Consider the following 23,886-nt stretch of genomic DNA (forward strand, 5'->3'; position numbering starts at 1 on the left):
CTTCAAGTACTATAGAGAAATGTGATTTCAACACTACACAAAAATACATTGCAAAATACACTATTTTGAAAACTTAAAATCTTTTTTTTCTTCTCATGTCTTGCATCTTGTGATCGAGATGATCAATTTGATGATATTTGGACATCAAAAGAACCTCTGCTAGTTAATTTTTGAAGTAGGTTTTAATTTGATTGTTTAGAGCCTCAGCTCTTTGTAAACTTTTCCCTTTTTAGTTTAAAATTTTATAATATTCTCTAAAAATTAATATCCTATTATATTTCAAAAATAAATTATTAAAGGGTCCGCATTGCTACATATGAGTCTGTGGAGTCAAAGAAGCCGCGTCCGTTTGTCTTACTATGGTTTTCTTTAGTTTTTTGTCTGGACACTGAGGTAGGAAGTGACAATTTCTTAAAAACTTAATGCGCGACACGCAAGGATTCGGAAACGTGTACAGAGAGAGAGAGAGAGGGGAGTTTCTGCTCTAGAGAGAGAAAGAGAGTTTATTCGCTCTCAAATCAAGCGATCGAGCTTTTTTCTGGTTTTGCAGAGTTCTACACGACGGCAACATATTCATAACGTATGTCTTTCTCTCTTATATTTCTGCATAATCTTGTAGCTTTGTGCTTATTTATCTTTCATTTTCTCGATTTCTCCATCTTTTTCGCGATTTTCTCTTTGTGATACGTTATTTTGGGAATTTTTAGTTATTCTTTGGAATACAATCTTTTTTTTTTTTTGTTCATTCTTGCAAATTGTTGCATGGGCATGCTTCTTTCTCATTTATTCATGTTGATTTCATATTTCCTCTCTTTTTTTATGCCCTTCTTTTTTCAAAATTATTGCGCATTTATTGTTGGTTCTTTCGATCTATCTATTTTGGTTTCTTTCGTTCTCTCTCTGTGATTTCTTTTATCTTTTTTGTTCTTTTTTGGTTCTAATTTCCTGTTAAATATTGGAAACGTTTATTTTTTTCCTGATCTTCTTTTGGGCTACTTTCTTCTAAAGGACTATTATTTTTGTATAATTATAATAGTAAAGTTATTTTCTGTTGTATTTTCCCGCTAATTCTTTGAAGATTTGCTTAATTCTTGAATTTTCTTTCCTATTTACTCTGTTACTAAATCTTGTTCAATTATGCTTCACTTTTACATCCCTTTGTGTTCCTTTGGGGTTTAACTTTTCCAAAATTTTTGAAAATGGAATCTTCTCATATATATTATTGGTTTTAACCTGTTTGATCCAATATTTCCATCAAAGAATGATTTCTTCCTTTATATATTGGTTGAATGTCCTATTGGATTAATATCTTGTAAAAATCTTATGAAACTAGGTCCATGCTTCCTTGTTCTATATTTTGATGTGTATCTCCTTTTGTCCATCTTATAAAACCAGTCTACAAGAAACTAGCCGAGTCCAAGTCAGGTTGGTTCGCATTTCTTGGACTTGGCAGGCTACCCAGTCTGGAACCAAACATATGGGAACCAGCTGATTCTGACAGGTTGCAAGATTTTATTAATTTTGTGTTCAGATTGGGCTGAGTTTCTGGCAGACTCAGTTGAGTCTCTCGGACTTGACTCGGGCTCAGGATCCTAGCAGGTCCAGACCAGAGTCTCAACAAAGTGTATAAAAATATGTTCATTTCTCCATAAATCTCTGTGTTTCCATATATCTCAAACGATATGTGTGTTTTAACTTAGGGTGTGGTTTGCATAAGATTGCAACCTTAAACAATCCAATTAAGGCGCACCTCTAAATTTTATTATAAATGTAATTTTAATATAAAATATTCTTAGGATGGCTTGACAATCTATTTTCATCTCTAATTATACAAATTTAAACTCTAAAAATGGTTCAAATCAAATAGATCTTTAAACATATGAAAATCTTGAACATGGACAGTCTAGATAATGTGTTGCAAGATACACTATTTTGTTGACTTAAAATCTTTTTGTTTTCATAGTTATACATCTTGATGTCAAGATGATCTATTAGAGGGTTTTCCAACATCCAAACAACTTTTTATGATGGATTTTGGAGGTGCATCTTTGATTCTACATGTTAAGGTTGCAACCTTATATAAACTTTGATTCTACATTTTAAGGTTGCAACCTTATATAAACTGTGATTCTACATTTTAAGGTTGCAACCTTATATAAACTTTTTCTTTTTAACTTATTTCATTGCAAGTATTGAATGCTTATTTCAATGCTTTATATTTTGAGTATCTCCTTTGCTTCTCATTACTTTTAGCACAAGGACGTCATAATCACTCTTGTCCATTAGATTTTAAATCGGGTGGTTGTGAGCATGTAATTGGCTAGACTCAAAGTTAAAAAAAACAGTCTCAAACTTCATGACACACCCCAAGCCATCCAATTTGACATCTAATGTCTAGAAGTAATTGTAACCTCTTTGTAAGAAAGATAAATAGTTAAATGGTCTCATAGTATACAATTTCTTTCCAATTTCAATTTCTTTTTATCCTGTATTTGTTCTTTATAACTATTTGTTTCTTTGTGGATGTATTTTATGATTGAGCCTCTTTTCACTCTATGTCATCATCATCATCATCATCCAAGTCTTATCCCAATATTTGAGATCCGCTGCATGAATCATTTTCTTCCATCCTCTCATAACAAAGGTTCAAGATTCATGATAAAATGTAGCAAAGTTTTACACTGGCTGCCTACCTAATGCAACTACTCATTTACCCGGGCTTGGGACGGGAGTTTAAGGTCCTCACGCTTATTAGACCTATTTCACTCTATGTATAAAAGGAAATAATCTAGCAATCATTATTCCCCTATTCCCCTCTTCAAATCTATCGTCCACACCCTCGACCAAACCTTCTCTTTCCCTTGTTCTCCTACATTCTATTCCCCCTGATGTCCAGATACCTCAAACCAAATCGAAAGGAACGAGGATCTCACAGAGGGAACAATTGAAGACAGCGGTCTCCACTTTGACAGCGCTATTTCGTCAATTTCCGAACTCCTTAGAACACAAGCAGGAGCGCCTCAGACAACCTCTTCTCCCTCACCATCTAGAATGTCTAGGGAACTTTCCCAACTCCACTAAGGTATTAACTATGATGGCCATAGTAGTTTGGCCCAACTCATTTCCCTCTCTTCCATCCCTTCCTGTAAGTCCCAAAAAGTGGAGATCTGCCAGAAGATCCGCTTGCCACCCAAACTCTCCTAGATGAAGATCTTATGTTGGAACATTAGGGGTCTTGGCTGCCATGCCAAGCGTTCAGTGATTCGATAATTAGTTAGGTCCAATTCCCCCACTATCTTAGCAATCTTTGAAACTAAGCTTCCGTCCCCTGATCTTTCCCAGGTTCGGGAAACCTAGGGGTGTACCCATGTTGCTTGGGTAGCCAAAGCCTCTCTAGGTGCGTCGGGGGGTATCTGGGTAATCTGGAACCCTACTATCGTACAGGGTACTTCCTCCCTTATCTTTGATTACTCAGTCAGAATCAAGTTTAGGAGAGTTTCTAATAACCTTCCCTTTCAGGCTACCTTGGTTTATGGCCCCAACAGTCCTACGCTTAGAGAAAACCTGTGGCAGGAACTGTTGGCTCTGACTCCTCCCTCTGATACCCCTTGGCTTTAGGAGATGATTTCAACTCAGTTAGGTGGTCCCATGAGAAATTCAATGGTGGCCGTGTGACCTCTTAGATGAGATCCTTTAATGGGTTCATTGAGAGCATTCCTCTCATCGACATTCCTCTATCTGGGGCTTCCTTTTTTTGGTCCAACCATGCCGTTGATCCTATTCTGACCAAAATAGATCGATTTCTCATTAACCCAGCCTGGGAATCACTTTTCCCTAGCACTTGTTCCAGGGTCCTCCCAAAATCCACATCAGATCATAGGCCGATTCTCTTAGATATCTTTACTACTTCTTGTCTGAACATACCTTTTAGATTTGAGCTCTTTTGGTTGGATGAACCCTCCTTTGCCCCTCTCTTCTTTTCGATCTGGTCTTCCTCTTTTATCCCTAGGTGGGCTGGGTTCAAACTCACTCGCAAACTTCAAATCCTCAAGACATCCTTGAAAGCTTGGAGCAAAGGTTTTCCCCCTAACTTTAGGGAACCCATTAGAATCTGGTCCGCATCTATTGAGGCTTTGGATTCAATTGAAGAATCCTGTCCTTTAACCCCTCAAGAAAGTGATTCTAGGTTCCAGGCCAAACTCAATCTCTCACACACCCTTAAGCAAGTGGAAACTTATTGATTTCAACGATCTAGAATTAAGTGGCTCAAAGAAGGGGACAGAAACACAGGTTTTTTTCATAAGACTTCTAGTTCTAGAAGGAGAGGCAAAGCCCTCACTCAAATCTGGGTAGGACTCCATTGCTTATCCCAACCCAATCATATCAATAGGCTGTATATTATAGGTACTTTAAGAATCTATTCTCTAAACCTACCTACCAGTGCCCTACAATATGGAACCTAACCTTCCTTAGCCTGTTCCTAGCTGAGTCAGATGGTCTTCAGAGGCCTTTCACAAAAGGCCATATTTGATCTTCACAAAGATAAGGCACCGGGTCTTGATGGATTCCCAGTTGCCATCTTCTAGAATTTTTGGGAAGCAACCTCCCCTGATATTTTGGCTCTGTTTGAAGGATTCTTTCAAAGAGGTTGTCTCCATGCAGCTTTGAACTGTACTTTCATATCTTTAGTGCCCAAACTGGAAGGAGCTAATAGGTTGAGAGATTTTCGCCCCATTAGCCTGCTCATTTCCACATACAAAATCCTTTCAAAGGTCCTAGCTACTCGCCTTCAGGTAGTACTAAGTTCCATCATTTCTATTACCCAATTTGCATTCGTGGCTAATAAGCAAATTCTAGATGGGGCTCTTACGGCGCATGTTTCTAGCCAAATAGGGTTGATAATAAAACTTGATTGTGAGAAAGCTTACAATAGGGTAGATTGGGACCTCCTGGACCTAATCCAAGCTAGAATGGGTTTCGGACCGCTCTGGAGGAAATGGATCTTAGCTTGCATATCCAATCCTTCCTTTTCTATGCTTATCAATGGTACCCCGAAAGGTTTCTTCCAAGCCGGCAGAGGGCTTACGCAAGGAGACCCCCTTTCTCCTTTCCTCTTCACTTGAATAGGAGAATTGTTCTCTAGATCCATCTCTAGGCTTTACGCTCCTGTCGGGCTTTAGATCCTCCTCTCTTGGTCCCACCATTTCACATCTTCTTTACACAGATGATACTTTAATCTTCTGTGATGCCAATCCTGACCAAGTGGATTGCCTTTGGAGATTTCTCAGAACCTTTGAGCTTCTCACAGGGATGAAAGTCATCTTACCAAAACTACAATGATAGGCATACTGGTTCAAATGCAGAATTGGAGAGTCTAGCCCAACGATTAGGTTGTGTTGTTGAAACCCTCCCCTCCTCCTACCTAGGCCTTAACCTAGGAAGCACCTATGGGACCACCTGATAGAGAAATTTCACTTGGAAGTTCGCCCCATGGAAAGGGAGATTCTTGTCATTTTGGGGTAGAATCACACTAATTAGAGCCACACTTGCTAGCATTCCTATTTACTATATGTCACTCTTTCAAATCCCTATCTCGTTCATCCAAAAAACTAGAGAAATTAATGAGGGATTTCTTATGGTCGGGAGCAGATGGCCCCAAAAAATATCATTTAATTGCTTGGGAGAAGGTCGGTGTTCCAACAAAAAATTTGGGGGATTGGGATAAAAAACCTTTTGAACCTTGTGCTTTTAGGGAAGTGGTGGTGGAAATTCTCCTCTCCCCACCCTCTTTTATGGAAACAGTTCGTCAGGGGGGTACTGATGATTGGCTGCCTAGAACTCCACCGCATAGTTCATCTGGGGTTTGGAAAAGCATCACACTCACTAAGAATGTCTTCTGGAGTCGTACTAGATTCAAACTAGGCAATGGTCACCGAATTAAGTTTGGGACTGACCTCTGGATAGGCCACACCCCTCTGAACATCTCCTTTCCCTTCCTTTATTCTATGGCCTGCAATCAATCAGCTTTTATAGCTGATTATGTAGAACTTGGAGTGTTCAATCTAGTCTGGACACCCATTTTTCGCAGAAATCTCACAGAGCAGGAAACTACCTCCCTGACCTCCTTACTCCAACTTTTGCGACGGCGTGGAGTCTCCTTCCCCAATAGATGTAATCTTTGCCACCTAGAAGAAGAGACTATCCCACATCCCTTCATCCAATGTGATATCGCTTTTGGACTTTGGTCATCCCTCCTGAACCTTTTGGTCTTCTTTGGGTCACCCCTCCATCTTTGGATATCTTTACTGCCCCCCCTTTCTCCTCCCCTGGCAAACAACTGTGGTGTATCTCAATAGCGGTCCTACTTTGGAGTGTATGGATAGAGAGGAACTCTAGAACATTTAGAGGTTCATAAACCCCAAAAGTCTATCTTTGATACTATCTCTTCCCTTATCGCCTTCTGGGCCAAAAACATACTCAACTTTGCGAACCTCCCGATTTCCCATTTTCTGAATAACTGGGCCAGCTTACTTAAACCTATCACCCCCCTCACATAGACCTCGGCCCACTTGGTCACCTCCACCCCCAGGCTTTTTAAAATTTAACAGAGATGGCTCTTCCTTAGGAAACCCTGGTCACTCTGGTATCAGTGGGATACTCTCAAACTCAGACTCAACCCTTTGGAGCTTCTCGGAGTATATAGGGATTCGAGATTCCACAGCAGCAGAGGCCCTTGCTCTGCTTGACGGATTAGACAAAGTGGCTCTTATGGAAGACTGCTCAGGTGGATTGCTAGTAGAGTCTGACTCCAAGAATACTATTCTCTGGGACTCTGATCTCAAGGAGCCCCCATGGAGACTTACCTCAGTTTTTGAGCTAATTCGAAGCATCTGCAGAAGCCTCTCCCAAGTTCGACTCACTCTCATCTACCGAGAGGCCAATGCATTGGTGGACAGTTTGGCCAAGGAAGGTGCAGCCTTGGGTGCAGTTACTCTGCCAGCTCTTTGAAATATTATGCCCTTCTCCATCTCTCTTCCTTTAGCCCTCACTCTCCAATCCCGTGTTTTTCTTCCCATTCATCCTCTGATCTCAAAAAAAAAGAAAAAAAGAAAGAAAAAAAGAAGGAAAAAAAAAGAAAAAAAAAGGTTGGGAAGAAAAAAAAAAAAAAAAAAATTCTCTCTTTATCTATTTATTTTGAGGTGCTGGAAAGTAGTGTACTTCTCGTCTTCTTCTTTTTCACATTCTCGAATTCTACTTTTCACTCTCATCCCTCTCCCTTCTTCTTTTGTTTACACCCTTATTTCTTCACCTGATTCTTTACCTTATTCCTCTATACAATCACCTCACTCTCCTTGCCACTTTTCGTCAGCATCTCAATCACTAGTCTGTCACCTCTGTTTATCAGCATCTCAATCACTAGTCTGTCACCTCTGTTTATCAGCATCTCAATCACTAGTCTGTCACCTCTGTTTACCTTAAGTTAATTCTTGTTGGAGGAAATTTAGTTTCTGCATTCTTTCTTCTGTTTTTGTCTTCTTCCCCTTTGGTCACCCCTGTCTCTCTCTTCTCAGACTTCTAGCATTATCTATTCCGTTTTCTGCTTTCTTTCTATCTCTCTCTTCGACCTCTCCCCTTTCCCTACCCCTTCTTTCTCCTCCTCCAACCCCTGATCAGGAGAATTTCATGGGGAGAACTCAGCTCCCTACCTCCATCCCTTTAGTTCATCTCTTCATTCACGTCGGCCCATAGCCTTGGGTTTTCACAACTGCATTTGCTTACAGTGCATCGGTCCTTAGCATTACCAGAAAGACTTTAGCTGGAGATGTGCAACGGCCCTTACCTGAAGCAGAAAGCCATTAGCAGGTGTAGGGCTAACTTTCATTTTCCCAACTTCCCTCGCTATATCATCTCTATGGTGGTGCGCCTCATCATTGGGAAGGTCGGTGGGGAAACCTGTAGACTGATAAGAAGTTATAGCGCTGCGCTTCAGTTTTAATGTCGAAGACACTGCCAACTTTTCCTGGGCCACTGCTAACTTCACCGACCAACTGTATCCTGAAGATTCACCCTCTCACCCCCTGGCTGCTCCCTATTTGCTCGTAGGCATCAATAGTTTCTATTTGTCCTTTATGGTTTTTATTTTTCTTCTTGTATTTTCCTTTTCTCTTCTTTTGTTTGGTTGTAAGAGCACTTGACTTGTGGGTTGCCTTTTGGATAGATTTAGCTTCTGTAATTCATTAGCCTATATATGTTACAAGTCAACATATTCCTCAAAAACAAAATCTAGCAATGATTGTAATCCAACATGTTGATATCACTTCTAGGGTTTCTTCATGTTGTTATCAAAGTGGAGCTAGCTTTACCCGTTTTAATTATCAATTGGTCACTGGTTTATTTTATTTTTTTAATTCTTCAATTTCCACTAGTTTGTTTGTGCCTTTCTGTTTCTCCTTTTCGAGACATTTTCATAAAAAGGAATGATTTCAAAAAATTAGTTAACAGCAAATTTGAGTCTGTTGTTTTTTCCTTGCTAATATTTGTGTTCTTTATATGCTGATCTTGTAGAAAATCTGTGAAATAAATTTCTTACTTAGGATTTTGTTCCATAATGTTAATATTTTGGGTTTTGTGAAATTTTAAAAAAGTGGAATTAGTTTACTCTTGATTTACACTTTTTTTATAACTGATTGGTCTGTAGATTTTATTAGTATTAATGTTCATTCACATTCTCCCCTTGTTTTATTAGATTAAGAGTCCAAATTGCTGGAGAAAGTTCAGTGTTCTCCTGCTTATAAAGATTCCAATTTTCAATTTTCTGCAGCTCTTTTCTGTTTTGATTAATTCTTTCTCCCTGTTATTTCATAGAGTTACAAGATTTAGAGCAGAGAGGGTGTAGACCAAAATGTTGGAGCAACTGCTGATATTTACCAGGGGAGGGTTGATTCTCTGGACTTGCAAAGAGCTTGGCAATGCTCTTAAAGGATCACCCATCGATGCTCTCATCCGGTCTTGCCTCTTGGAGGAGCGGTCTGGTGATTCTGCCTTCAATTACGATGCGGCAGGGGCCTCCTACACCCTCAAGTGGACCTTCCACAATGAGCTTGGCCTCATATTTGTTGCAATTTACCAAAGAATTCTCCATCTCTTGTATGTGGATGACCTTTTATCCATGGTGAAGCGTGAGTTCTCAGAATTGTATCATCCGAAGAGGACATACTATGAAGATTTTGATGATATATTTCGACAGCTTCAAAAGGAGGCAGAAGCAAGGGCGGAGGAAATGAAGAAATCAAAACCACAGGCAAAACCAGTTGAGTCATTAACCAAAAAAGAGGGACAAATTGCTAATAAGAAAAAGGGGGTTTTGCTGGCTGGGAAAGAGAAAGTTTCAAGCAAGGATGATGCATCAGAGGGGAATCATACTAATGGTCATAAATTAGAGAATGGGAACTCTAATGGGCGTGAGTTGGGAACTAAGACAACTCATGCTGATGTAAAGAAGAGTGTTCCTGAATCTGGGGCCTTTGATGTGAGTAAGCTCCGGAAACTGAGGTCTAAAGCAAGTAAGAAAATGGATACATTTAGTAAAGCTCCCAAAGTGGAGCAAAATAAAAAAACAACAAAGAAAAACAGAGTTTGGGACGATTCACCTTCTGAGTCAAAGTTGGATTTTACGGATCCTATGGCTGAGAAAGGGACTGAGGCTGTTGTAGTGGTCGATCAAGGTGAAAGCATGATGGATAGGGAAGAAATTGTGAGCAGTGATAGTGAGATTGACGAGGATGAGGAAGAGAGTGGTAAGCCTGACAACAAGAAGAGAGGATGGTTTTCATCTATGTTTCAAAGGTATGCTTCTTTATTTTGATTCTCTGAAGGTGTTTGCTTTTTGTTGTTATTTTAAGAAACTCAACAATGACCCTTTTTGTTGATATTTTCCAATTAATCCCTGTCTATTGGAAAGGTGTTAAACTCTATATTATTGCGTCTTCCTTGTATGGGATTTAAATTCTAAGAACTCAACAATGGCCCTTTTTCTGTTGACATTTTCCAACAAACCCATTTCATTAGACGAATTTCCGCGTTTTATTTCGTTGCAACTCTTCTGTTTTATAATTCTTAGAATTTGGGTTTAGTGAAAAGGTGTTGAGCTTTAGGTATTTCGAAATTGTTACTGCATGTGTGGTTATTAGTTTTGCTCATGTTTGTTGGGCTCAACTTTTTCCATTAGTTATTGCGATATAACCTGGAAGAGGTGAGTTAGTTTGAATCATTACCCTATTTTTTCTGGGACTCTCATCACTCCCATACTTCCATTAATTATTTCCTCTGGTAAAGTCAGTTTAGTTTGGTTTCATTGCTACTATCTCTTATCTTTTTATATTACCTACTAATGGATTATTTTCTTTGTACCTTGTTGAGCTTATTCTGGTTTTGTCACTGTTTCTTTTCTTTCTCTCTCTTTCTGTTTTTTTTTTTTTTTTTTTTTTCAATTTGTAGTAAGTGAACGTTCTCTTATGACCGTCGTTGGATCATTTCACAGATCAAAAACTTGCCTTATCCGAATTAGGACTGGGGTCAGGACCTTAGCAAGTCTTATAAAAATTATGTAAAATGGCAAGTGAGTAGTGACCAAACCAAAAGCTGTTATATTGGAATGACCCACTCAGTCGGTTTTGAACTCTCCTGAGTCCTACTTATTTGATTCAATCTGGGTGTATGTGGAGTTTCAAACCGAGTTTATGGTTTTGAACTTTGGATCATTTAAACAAAGTTACAAAACAACAAGGGCATGCCTGTATATAAGGAGAGAGAAGGGAAAGCCTCGTCATTAGGATTCAGATGCACCACCAAACTCGCATGAATCTACTTTAGCATTTATTGAGAAAACTCGCATAAAGGGACCAAATCTGGCTTTGGTGATGCATCATCATCAGAGCCTTTTCCCAATCAGGTTCTTTTCCCAAGTAGTTGAGAAAAGGCTTTGATGATGATGCATCACCAAAGCCAGATTTGGTCCCTTTATGCGAGTTTTCTCAATCTAAAGTAGATTCATAATTGTACGACTCCAACTATTAATGAACAGAGTAATAAAGTAGAATGTGGCTGTCAGCCTGTCAAAAATGATTAACTCCTATGGAGTAAAGGACATAAAACTACCCTTTATGACGTAAGAATAACACATTTTGAATGATTAGCCTGTTTCCAAATCATAAGTTCTGCTCTGGTGAGCAGATTGGGTGATCATAGGGAGAAAGTTGTAATGTTTTGATATCACCTGAAAGATCTTCTATCTTCCGATAAAATATATCCAGTGATAGTGCATTGGTCTAGGCATGGAAGATTGAAATCTAAGTTGATTGATCTGTGACAATCTAAATACATTGAAATAGGACTACTGAGTCCTGTTGTCATTCAATGTTGTTCTTCCTCTTTTAAATTCCACAATGTTACATTTCTGGCACTTTCAGCATTTTGCATCACACACATAAGTGCAACACTTTGTCATTAATACTGACCAAAGCTGGCTATGTTAAGTGTTGAGATAGTTGGAGACTTATGTCACACATCATTTTCACGTGTTGGTGATTCCATTGTGGCCGTGGGTGCCACTTTCCCTTAAGAATCGCTTTGTGCTTCGTGGAGATGAGATTTTTCCTATTGGGAGGCTGAGTACTCACTCACTCCATTTTTTTCTTGGTTTCATGTAAGGGATGAGGGACAGCTCCTGCTCCTTGGACAAATATAAATATTGTAGACTAAAGCCCATGACCATAAATTATTAAACAGAAAAAGAAAAATGAAGGTCAAATTTTCAACGCCCATCCTTGTAAAGTAGAACTATGAGTATCATCACTTATTCAATTTCAATGCCAATTGTTAGCATCTAAAAACACCCATTTCCTACATATTATGAGTGCTTGACTGACTACTTTTTTTTTCTTCTTATAAGCTAATATACGTAAGATTTTGTGATCATGTACTACTTGTCATTTATGTGATCTTGCCAGGTTTATGCATATATATGCTTCGTCTTTTTTTTACTTGAGATTTTTCTATAATGCACCTGTGTACTTCTTTTAGTTTGTTTAAAACCAAAATTTCCATAGTCAAAGATGTAACCTAAAATGATGCAATCTTAATTTTGTTTCTCCCACATAGTATTGCGGGGAAGACAGTTCTGGAGAAGTCTGATCTGGAACCTGCTTTAAAGGCACTCAAGGATCGCCTTATGACAAAAAATGTGGTATGTTAATGCAATCTGGTATTTTAATTAGTTTTCTACTAATGCTATCTCAGGAATCCTGAAAATACTTACAAGGGAAGAGAATGAGTGTGTTTTTATTATTGAATATGAAGGCTGAGGAAATAGCTGAGAAGCTTTGTGAATCTGTAGCGGCTAGTCTTGAAGGAAAGAAGCTGGGTTCATTCACAAGGATATCTTCGACAGTTCAGGTTCTATTTCAATCTCATTTGCCCCAGCACATTTGCTTTTTATTTCTTAAATACTTGTGGAAATATCTAATGAATGCTTGCAAAGCTGCATGTTAAATTGACTGCAGGCTGCAATGGAAGAAGCTCTTCTCCGCATTTTGACTCCGAAACGTTCAGTTGACATTTTGAGGGAGGTTCATGCTGCTAAGGAGCAAGGAAAACCATATGTCGTGGTTTTTGTTGGGGTCAATGGAGTTGGAAAGTCCACCAATCTTGCCAAGGTAAAGATCCATTTTACTGCTTTCATGGTGTTGAATAATAATATGGCCATTTTGATTGACCGAAAACTACCCTCTTTGTGATTCACTGATCACAAAAAGCATGGTTCTTGCAGGTTGCGTATTGGCTTCTGCAGCATAACATCAGCGTGATGATGGCCGCCTGTGATACTTTTCGATCAGGTGCTGTTGAGCAACTCCGCACTCATGCTTGCAGACTCCAGGTATTACTTATTTCAATAGACTTTTATGTGATTTTGATCAAAAGCTTACTTGAGTGTTGCTATTTTCTATTTTTTTTGGGGGAAAAGTTTTTTACTTGTTAGATAAAATACTTCTTCCAAAACTTATCAAATAAATAAATACAGAAATAAAAGCAAGAAACTCCTTCCATGAGAAAACAACCAACACAGATGCCTAGGCTTGTCTAGCGGCACTTGCTCACTCTCCAGCGCAGCACAAGAAGGGCTGGTTTAGTGTGGTCCTGCAGACGCATATTATACGCTTATTCCTAGGGTGAAAATGCTACTTAGGAGTATTTTTTCAATCTGAAATTTTGGGTTCCTCCCAGGGATCACCAGATGATTGTAAAAAAGGAAGTGGATTTTGAGTTCTTATAACACTTAATTTTTTCCGTCCAAAAATTCGATGGTTTTTGTTTAACATTATGACCTTAATTTTTCTCAGGGACAAAAGGAGTGCGTTAAAACTTTTTTTCTTTTCTTTTTTAATGTGAGATCGGTTTGATAGGTTGAGGACTTCACATCTCCCAAACTTGGCCTAACATTTCTCTTAGACTGGTTTTTACCCTAGGGGGTGAAGGGAGGGAATACTCCCTTGGTAGCTAGCAGAGGATATTTTGGGAAAATAAGAATTGAAACTTGTGGACACTAGAGTTCTTTTTTGTTGGAGACAGGCATGTTGCAATGGAACCTCTAGATGTGTTAATTGCTTGGTGAAAGAGTTCTAATTCAATTGCCTTTGCAGATTCCTATATTTGAGAAAGGTTATGAGAAGGATCCTGCAGTTGTTGCAAAGGAAGCTATCCAGGAGGCTAGTCGGAATCATTCAGATGTTGTGCTTGTTGATACAGCTGGTCGAATGCAGGTAAAGAGTAATTGCCATTTGTATATGTAAATAAATGTTGTGGTGCATGTTTTGGTTCTCAAAAGAGTTGTATTTGCAGGACAACGAGCCTTTGATGAGAGCGCTTTCCAAGCTTATCAATCTGAACGGTCCTGACTTGGTTCTGTTTGTTGGAGAGGCACTTGTTGGAAATGATGCTGTAGACCAACTCTCAAAGTTTAACCAGGTTTTGCTTCCATTTTATTGATCTCTTTGATGCCATAAATTGGCTTGTTCTCACTCTGTGTTCCAGTAGATGGGTATTAGATGGTTTGTTGTGCTTTTCTATATTCAATGATCGAAGTGTTATGCTGCAGAAATTAGCGGACCTCTCGACTTCGTCCAGTCCCATGTTAATAGATGGCATCCTCCTTACAAAATTTGATACAATTGATGATAAGGTATGCATGCATTTGTTGATTAGCCCTACTCCATCTTGCATTTCATTTGGGTAATTCGGTGGGGAAAACAGCCCACTACCCTTTTTTTAAAAAAAATCGTTTAGCAGTTAGTGTTTTGAAGGTGTTAGTGGAGTGGTGTTAGTGGGAATGAAAACTAGGTTGTGGGGGTGCTACCACCACGGTCCCAGCCCCGTTCCCATCTTGCATTTTTCCTTTGTTTTCTCTTCCTATGGTCATTGATTTTGGTTTGTGGCGGCCAGGTTGGAGCTGCACTTTCCATGGTTTATATTTCTGGAGCACCTGTGATGTTTGTTGGCTGTGGTCAGTCTTACACCGATCTTAAGAAGCTCAATGTCAAATCTATTGTCAAAACCCTTCTTAAGTGATCGATGAACTCATGCTCTCTCTCTCTCTCTCGCTAAAACAACTCTGCATCCTTGCACTAGCGTCCTACTACTACAGCCCCCAATGACCTCATCCTACGGATTCTGGTGGTGAATTGATAAGTTCTAAGGATATATGTACAGTATTTGTATCAGCTATGAGTTTGTTTGTGGCAAATTCACCTTGATACGTTCAAAATTCATATTTTATGATCATTAATATATGAAAAACTGCGATTTTAGTTGATACAGCGTTAACCAGTCAAGTCTTTGTTGCTCTGTAAAAGTTACAATGGCTTCATCACGGACAGAAGGATTTTAGACCCTACTGGCGGTCTGGAGGCAGTGAGCGGAACCCTGTCCAGTGCAATTCAAGAACTAAATCGAGATTTACATTTGACATTTGATCAGTTAAACCAAATTGATTGCCAGTTTATCCAGTTCCGTTGAAACATATTGTTTAAAAAGTTGAACTTAAATTTTATGTATTTTTCCAATTTATTGCTTATTTTTCCAAGATTTTCTAATTTTTTATTTCCAACTTTTTTTTTCATGTCGATCACAAGGGAATTTTTTGTTGAAAAAAAAAGTTCCAAAATTTCCTGACAGAACACATTATATATCACTCTCCGTTTCTTTCTTTTTTTAAAAAAAAGTTTAAATTTGTTTTTTTTTTAATTTACTCTGTGTAGAGATTATATATATAGACAAATTTATCTTTATTGTAAGATCAAAATTATTTTTAGCCATTGGATAGCTTAGGGTGTGTTACAAAATTTGGGAAGTTAAATTGGCTAGCTTAAGGTGTGTTACAAAATTAAAGAATTTTTTTTGATGTTTTGAATCTAATCAATGACATGTTCACCCAATTTAAAATCTAAAAGACATTTAGTGATTATAACCTGCTTGTGCTAAAAAGCAAATGCACTGTTTGTATACTTTTTCATTTCATAATTTCCTCGCGAAAGTGTACAAGAAGATTATTTTTTACCTCTAGTACAAAAGGATTAGAATCACCCTCTGCTACCCCTATCATTAAGGGTACTTCATTTACCGATCAAAAGTCCTACTAATATTCCTCAAAGCTTTTAAGTAAAATGATATCTGAATAGGCAAATTTTATATTTTGATGGCTTGGGATGTTACTTGGAAAGCAATAGTCTCCTTGTATGCGTAAGTCCAATAGCATATTTTTTTTGGGAAAATTGTATAAAACCTCAAAATGAATTTTCTAATCAATTTACTCTCAACCCAATTTTTTTTAACTTCCCCGAAAAAATCATCTTTCCTAAAGAATACGACCCGATACAAAAAGTTCTTATTTATTTATTTTATGAAAATAACCTTACGTCACATAACAAATTAAGGTGACGATGAAAAAATAGTCCAGCGTTTTGAAGAGACAGCTCGACGTTCTAAAATGACAATACGATATTTTGAAGGGACAGTCCAACATATTTTGAAGGGATAGTTCGACGTTCTAAAATGACAATGCGATATTTTGAAAGGACAATCCAACATTTTAAAATGGCAGTCCAACATTTTGAAATGAGTAATCCAATATTATACAAGTACGATCCAGCATTTCTTATTATTAAGATCCAAAAATGATTTATTATGTACGAGAAATATATTTTCATCAAAAATATAAAAAAAAAATGAACTTTTTATATTTAGGAGCATTTGCTAGGGGAAAGTTGCCCAGAAAAGTAAGATGGGTAAATTAATTAGAAAGTCCATTTTAAGGGTTTTATGCTCTTTTTTTTTTTTTTAACATTAAGTCAGCTATTTGAAAGCGCCATTAGTTTTCAAATAGGGTTAGCATCGGTAGGGTAGGAATGGAAACTTAAACCGTGCAACAATCCAATTTCCACCATATTTACCAAAATTCTCCCCCAAAATCAGAGAAAATCATATTTCCCCCAATTCAATTGCCACACTTCTAGTCTCTGGTTTTTGTTATCATATGAATGACAGAAATGAGTTTTGACCAAATGGCATCCCACTGCACAAAACTCTCAACACCTTCGTGAAATTTGAAACTCAACATTGTGACTGAACTACAAGAAAGCTTCGAGTCGACTGTGCGTGTATACATGCGTATGCATGTGTGAGCAAGAACTATAAACTCTCTGCCAAGTCCCAACAATTTCCAGGCCCTCAACAAAAAAAGATGAAGAAATGGCCAAGAAAACAAAACAATAAAAGATAACAAAAAGGACCAAGAAAAACATACACCCACCCTACATATCTCACAAAGTAGATATCTCCTCATACACTACCTTTATGCTCGGCCGCACATTTGCAGGAAGAACACATCTCATAGCAATGGCCAACACTCTCTTCATAGCTTCGCATTCTTCTTCCACGTCCACGAGGGCCCCATCAAAGCACTGGGTCCCATGCTCTTCCTCCACTAGCCTCCTCACCCAATCCATAAGGCTTCCAGGCTCGACTTGGCCAGACTTTCTTCCTGCTGAAATTTCCCTACTAAACTCACTCGTATCTTTCCCAGTCAATAACTCGATCAAAACCATCCCAAATGCATAAGTATCAGCTTTAAACGAGGGTTTGGGCTTTTTCTTAGATGAGATTTCAGGAGGTGGATGGATTGGGAATGTGGGGCTCGATGTGAGCTGGTGAAGGGCATAATCGGAAATGCGTGCCTGGAGTTCTGTACCGTCCAGGAGGATGTTGGATGCACAGATATTACCATGAGGAAGGGCCTTGTCAAGGTGGAGGTAATTGAGGCCACGAGCAACGTCAGCCGCGATTTTGAGGCGTTGTGACCACATTAAGGGGGGCGTTCTCCTGCTCGGCAGATCTGAAGGAGAGAAACAGATGACAAAGTTGTTGCTGTTTGGCCACTCAAGATTTATTTCTTTTGCAAATGTTTCCTTCTTTTTTTACTCTGATGAATATTGTCTCGGGGTTGGATTTTAATAATAAGAATACTATAAATTAAGTAAACATAACAGTTTGCATTATCAGGATTCACTAGGTATAATCTAAAAACATAAAATACGTAAGTCTGTGTATGTGTGTGTGTGGATTTGTACGTGTCACTGGTGAGCATAAATTTGCAAGCACCTGCATTATGCATTCTATGCATTCAAGAATAAAACACCAAAAGACTGAAATTGCAAGTGATCCTTTCAAAGGTAAATGCACAAAAGTTCGGTAAAAGTATGAAACAAATTCAAAGCACAATAAAAGGCAAAAATAATTAGCAACACAGATATCTCAACATCCGCTTCAGGCACAAGCCTCAACTAGAAGGCACTCGAAATAGAAATCTTCAGGTAGTGGCTTAAACCCAGTCAGTCTACCCAACAGAAAAAGAGAGGTCTAGTTTTACCCGAGGGAATAAATGGACTGTAAAATCCAGCAGAAGAATGAAATATTTTGGCAGAATAAAAAATCCAAGTAAAATTCCCTAACCACACAGAAAATGAACAACTAATTTCTGTTATAAGAAAGGGTGTGGTTTCTATAAGGTTGCAACCTTAAACAATCCAATTAAGGCGCACCTCCAAATTTTATCATAACATGTAATTTTAGTGTAAAAAATTATTATGATTATCTAAAAAACTAGTTTCATATCTAATTATAAATTTTCAAACTCAAAAAATAGTTAAAATCAAGTGTATCTATAAACATATGAAAATCTTGAAAATGGACGGTCTAGATAATGTGTTGCAAGATGCACTATTTTTGGGACTCAAAATCATTTTTCTTTTTTTTCATATTCATACATCTCAATGTTGAGATGATCAATTAGAAGGTTTTTAACATTAAAACAACCTTTTCCGATGGATTTTGAGTTGCATATGTAATTCTACATTTTAAGGTTGCAACCTTATATAAACTTTTTCTTATAAGAATTAATGATAAAAAATATCAAGATTATTAAGAACTTTAAGTATATTAGTAAACACTAAAGGTAACATGCGTGATAAGGCCTGCAAATACAAATTTAAGAAAAACAACACAGGAATTTGCTTTCAATGTAGGGTGAAAAGCAGAACATTGAGACAACCTTTTACGAAACTAAAATCAGCGTCAGACCAACACAAAGGAAGCACTACACGAATCAAAGCAAAAGAGAAAGAAAAAGGCAAGTCCACTTACCAAACAAATAATTTGCGAGGCTTCCTGGGCTTACATAATCTGACAATAGAAGCCTCTCATGTTGTCCGGGTCCCCAGTAGTAGCCCCTGATAGGAACAACATTCATATGTCTGACATTACCAAGCTTCTTTGCTTCCCTCCTGAACTCTTTTTCACTTTTTGCCATCCCATCTCTGAGCCACTTCACAGTTAATGAATGCCCACCATCCAAGATGGCTCTATATGAGGTTCCATGGATGCTTCTACCCAATACCTCAGCTGGTGCTCGAGACAATTCTTCACTGGTTAGGAACATTGTCTCGTCCAAACAAACAAGATCACCAGCAAGCCGATCGGGAGGGTAGGCACCAAGTACCCTATGATTTTCTTCCTCGGAAGCTCGTGGAGGTGAGAAACCCATGGGAATATCCACTTCTGTACCTTGACTCTTAAACCCAATTGCAGGGTCCTTTATTGGAGATAGGATGTGCTCAGAAGAAACGATCAAGGACACCAAGGGTGAAGATTTTGGATCACTGTATCCACCAGAAGTAGAATGTAAGGGAACTTTCGCAAAGGGCCCATTTGAAGGATACACATTGCTAAAATTGTCAATGTCACTACGATCTGATGTGTATGAAGCTCTTTTCCGATGAAAGATAAAGGCAACAAGAAGCAACATACTGACACCAACTGCACATCCCAGTGTCACTGCAACTTTAACACCTCGATTCACACTTTTTCTTTGGGGTCCAAGAGAACCAACCACCATAGGAGCACCTTCATTGGATGATGGAGTTTGAAGAGGAAAAAGCAACTTTGAATTTCCCGGATAAAATGAAGTCTGAGGGAATTTCATTAGATTAGAGGGAACAGAGCCTGAAAAATCATTATATGATGCATTAAAATAGTTTAAAGAATCTGGTAAGCCAGCTGGTAATAGGCCCGTGAATTGGTTAACTGATAAATCAAGTGTATTAAGAACACTAAGGTTGCTCACTTCAGAGGGCAAAAGACCTGAGAAGCGGTTTCTCGAGATGACCAACCTCCTCAGATCACCCATGAAACCAATTTCTCTAGGTATGTGACCATCAAGTTGGTTATTTGAAAGATCCAATTCCTGGAGTGGAATAGAGTGGTAAAACATAGGATCAGATGGGTTTGAAGAAACGCTCTTAGGAAATGCCCCACTGAAATTATTATTACAAAGATAAAGTTTTTTAACTGTGGGGGATGCAAGAAGGTTGGTTGGAAGAGATCCATTGAAGTGATTGGAGCAGAGATCAAGTGCTTGGAGCTTAGGATAATGGGGCATTATAGATGCTATAGGACCTCCCAGAGAATTAAAGGAAATATTCAAATAGCTCAATCTTAGAAAAACCAAGGCATCCAAAGGGATCAGCCCAAATAAATAATTGCAGCTCAAATCGAGGACTTCAACATTGTCATTCCATGCAGTGATTACTGACAAGCTTCCAGTAAATCTGTTTCTTGAAAGATCCACAATAGTGCAGCTGCCAATTTTGGAGGGAAGATTACCAGATAGCAAATTGGAGGAGAGGTTCAGGTTCCTTAAGGTTGTGGATGTGATCATGTCCAATGGACCTGCCATACAAGACCAAAATAAGAAACACACCAGTGGTATGTATAGAATAACTAGAATGAAAGAAAACTACTTTTCCTTTTCCAGGAATATATAAACACTACTTCAAATAAAAAAAGAAGAGAGAATGTCGTTGATATCTGGATGATCAGATTCTATTTCTTCTCTTTCTTTTTTATTTGAGAAGGCATATCCATTGGTGCTGCCTAATTTTTTTATAATAAACAAGTTCATGTGTCAGGGATTCCGCAAGGGTAACACTGTCAAGGGTGGGTAGACTAACAAGAAGCATTACCAATTCGGTAAATTTGTAAGACAAAGTTATCAGCATAAATCAGATGCAGACACAAAGTCCAATGGGGCATGTGCAAACCAGATCTCACATAAAAACTAAATCTGACTCATCCGTTGAACTTATAAAAGTTACAAGCAACACAAAAACACCTCATCCTTCTCACCCAACCACATACCATTGTGATATATAAGAGTAAACCAGGCTAATTTTCACAAAGACAAAAATGAAAAAACCAACTTACCAGACAAATTGTTGGCACTAAGGTCCAGATCAGTTAAGACCAAAGAATCCTGTCTTAGAAGCTCATTTGGTAGAGAGCCAGAAAACTGATTGCTCCCCAGGTTCAGAACCTCCAGAGCATACACAAACTGAAAGCCCGGAAGCTCACCCGACAACTGGTTATGGCTAAGATCCAACACCTTCAAACTGTTAAATAGAGGGATATCATCACTGTACATAATTGGCCCACTAACCTGGTTTTTACTGAGATTCAAATACTCAAGAGCAAAGGCTGAACCCACTGATCCAAATGCCATTCTCCACGGAATCGGACCTAAAAACGAATTCCCACTAAGATCAACATAAACAGCACTAGGAAATAACTTCACTGCATGATCAACCCCACCAGAAAGCTGGTTTTGGTGCAGGTCAAGCACTCTGAGATTCAAAAGCCTATCTAAGCCAGTAGGAATCAAGCCAGTCAGGTAGTTAGAGCTCAAATCCATCCATTCTAATGTACCCAAGTTCTGAATTGTGCTTGGAATTGAACCTGTGAATCCATTATTGGCGAGAGAGAGGTTTTTCAGATTATGAAGCCGGCCTATATCAGGTGGTATCTCTCCATGAAAGACGTTGTTTGAGATGTCTAGATGTTGAATGTTAGCAAAATTGCCCATTTTGGGTGGTAGTAGTCCAGAGAGAGAGTTGTTAGAGAGAGAAAGGTGAACTAAAATGGAGAGGTTGGAAAGGATTCCCAGGTTAACTTCACCAGAGAGTTTCAGGTTGTTGAGGGATATGCTGGCCACATTACGACCATTGCAAACAATGCCAAACCAGGAAGAAGGACAACCATTAAAGTCAATGGATTCCTCATTCCATGATTCGAAGATAGAGCCTGATGGGTCATGTTTTATGCCTTTCTTGAACTGGAGAAGTGTGAATATATCTTGGTGGGCTGATGTAACAGGGTTCAAGGGGAGGAGAAGATGAAGAAGAAGCAAGACATGCATAAAGTTAAAGCACTTTCTGGTAGTGCATAACAAGCAAATTGGTACTAATAATTGGAGAGCCATTGTTCTTAGATCAAAGAGACCGATTGCAAGGGGCAAATGAAGAATGAGGGAGAGAGAGAGAGACTACAAATTTAGAATAAGAATAGAGTCCTCAAGACACTTAGTATCATGTAATATAAAAAGAGAAACAAAGAGGAATGAAGTAGAAGGCAGATGGTGAGGACCAGTCCAAATAAAGTGGCAAGAGAGAGAGAGAGAGAGAGAGAGAGAGAGAGTAAGAGTAATAATGAAGAAGAAATCAGGTGAAGAAATACATCCTCAATGAAAAAGAACTTTTTAGCTAAGGAAAGAGCAATGTTGCAGAGAGTAATGGTATAAACTAATAAAGAGCATGGACCTCAACAGCAAGAGAGGCGTTTTTTCAAGGTCTCCACTTATAAGAACAAGCACCGAGATAAGAGAACAAGAAGTGCTGTGTTATATTGGCACCATTGTTGCAGCAGAAGCTCAAAGTACACAGAGAACAATAATAAAAGGAACAGATTATCACCACAACAAACTCAATTCTTGCAATGCTTCAATGCAAAAAATGACAGATAATGGGGAACAGAATTCTTACTTCACAATCACCAACATAACAAAAAGGTCCCAAAGAAATAACTTCCATACTTCCAGAGCTCAAAAGCATATATAAACCACAGAAAAAAAAGTTGAAACCGCCATTGTTGCAAAGCTCCAATCTCCACCAATTAACCATACACCTCCGTCATTTAGTTACAGTAAACCAGCCCCATTGTTACAGAGGTCACTAAATAAACCATAGAATACACTGTGAAACCGCCATTGTTGCAGAGCTCCAATCTCAACACATGTAAAACCATAAAAATAAATAAACAACCATTAAACTCCGACATTTAGTCAGAGTAGAGTACCGCCATTGTTGCAGAGGCCAAATACGTAAAAAAAAATGCCAGGAGGATTAGGGTTTACAAAAAGTAACCATAGAACTCCGACATTTAGCTACAAACTTACAGTACGCGAGCACCATTTTTGCAGAGGCTAAGAGACGCAAAACAAAGCGGAAGACGCAAAATGATTAGGGTTTAAAAGAAGAAATGCAGAGGATTAGGGTTTAAAGAGACCAAAAAAAGAATTAGGGTTTGAAGGGACAAAAAAGAGGATTAAGGTTTCGAGAGAGAGAAGAGAAGGAAAAGGTTAGAGAGTGAAGAGTGCAGAGTGAAAAGCCCGCCAAGTGGAGGCAAAAGCGGACGTGAAATGATTTATGAAATGCGATAAAATCCGTTCGTTTGGGAACCACGCTCGGTGCTCCGAAACGGAGAGAACCCACGTGCTATTGCTAGGTTTTACTTTGGTCAACAACTCAAAAGTTGTTCACTCATTGGTTATTATGTACTTTAATTGCCTTTTGCTCTTTTTAATTTTTTCTAGATACCCCCACCCCTAAATTTAGGGGTCGCCATGGACCCGGACCAGACCAGACCTGACTTGGAACCGGACCCAACCACGTCTTGGGTCCAAGAATTGAACCCGCCTAGGTCCAATAGTTATATTTTTTTAATTATAATATTTAAATTATATATATATTTATTTATTTATTTTTATTTTTTGACAAAGGTCAACTATTATATTAAATTGAAAATAAATTACAATATCAGATACCAAAGTCTCGGAAAAGAAAGTACCCCATTTAGCAACGAAATCAGCCAACCCATTGGCATCCCTGTAAACATGCACAAAAGAGATTAAAAAATAATATGAAATATCTCATAGTTCTAGCAGCATTGACCTTAGTTTCTACGGTGACCTAGTCTTCTTGTTACACCAATTAATGACGTTAAGGGAATCCCTTTCGATAATAAAATGTTGCACTATATTTCTGGCCACCAAGAGTTTTAAACCATGAAGAAGGGCCTGAAGTTCTGCGAAATTAGATGTTTTATTACCGAGGGGATCTGCATAAGAGAAAATAACTGTTCAATTCCAATCACGGACCAGTCCTTCGAAAC

The 23,886-nt window shown here is 38.5% G+C and overlaps 2 protein-coding genes across 2 annotated transcripts; one reads left to right on the forward strand and one right to left on the reverse strand.

Annotated features, from left to right (window-relative positions):
• Positions 1-432: 432 nt before the first annotated feature.
• LOC18444273 (uncharacterized) lies at positions 433-14,866 on the forward strand. The gene is made up of 10 exons (XM_006854448.4): positions 433-580; positions 8,866-9,846; positions 12,160-12,244; positions 12,358-12,453; positions 12,561-12,713; positions 12,827-12,934; positions 13,698-13,817; positions 13,897-14,022; positions 14,153-14,236; positions 14,497-14,866. The coding sequence occupies exons 2-10, from the start codon at positions 8,903-8,905 to the stop codon at positions 14,620-14,622; spliced, it is 1,842 nt and encodes a 613-aa protein (XP_006854510.1). The 5' UTR covers positions 433-580; positions 8,866-8,902; the 3' UTR covers positions 14,623-14,866.
• A 1,641-nt stretch (positions 14,867-16,507) lies between these two features.
• Positions 16,508-23,131, reverse strand: LOC18444274 (LRR receptor-like serine/threonine-protein kinase GHR1). The gene is made up of 3 exons (XM_020673642.2): positions 20,869-23,131; positions 18,751-20,334; positions 16,508-17,443 (listed from the first exon to the last, which is right to left on the reverse strand). Exons 1-3 carry the CDS (start codon positions 21,917-21,919, stop codon positions 16,872-16,874), a joined length of 3,207 nt encoding a protein of 1,068 aa, XP_020529301.1. The 5' UTR covers positions 21,920-23,131; the 3' UTR covers positions 16,508-16,871.
• Between the last annotated feature and the right edge of the window lie 755 nt (positions 23,132-23,886).

Source organism: Amborella trichopoda, chromosome 7, assembly GCF_054954075.1.
Source record: "Amborella trichopoda isolate Santa Cruz 75 chromosome 7, AtrichopodaSantaCruz75HAP2 v2.0, whole genome shotgun sequence".
Classification (NCBI taxonomy): Eukaryota; Viridiplantae; Streptophyta; class Magnoliopsida; order Amborellales; family Amborellaceae; genus Amborella; species Amborella trichopoda.

Bases quoted from the DNA above. Each gene is read 5' to 3' on its own strand.
- LOC18444274 (XM_020673642.2), bottom strand. From the start codon at position 21,919: ATGGCTCTCCAATTATTAGTACCAATTTGCTTGTTATGCACTACCAGA. The intron at 20,335-20,868 runs GTAAGTTGGTTT...CTTGTATGGCAG, and splicing joins TAGTGCCAACAATTTGTCTG to GTCCATTGGACATGATCACA. The intron at 17,444-18,750 runs GTAAGTGGACTT...TCTCTCCTTCAG, and splicing joins CCTCGCAAATTATTTGTTTG to ATCTGCCGAGCAGGAGAACG.
- LOC18444273 (XM_006854448.4), top strand. From the start codon at position 8,903: ATGTTGGAGCAACTGCTGATATTTACCAGGGGAGGGTTGATTCTCTGG. The intron at 14,023-14,152 runs GTTTTGCTTCCA...GTTATGCTGCAG, and splicing joins AACTCTCAAAGTTTAACCAG to AAATTAGCGGACCTCTCGAC. The intron at 14,237-14,496 runs GTATGCATGCAT...TGTGGCGGCCAG, and splicing joins TTGATACAATTGATGATAAG to GTTGGAGCTGCACTTTCCAT.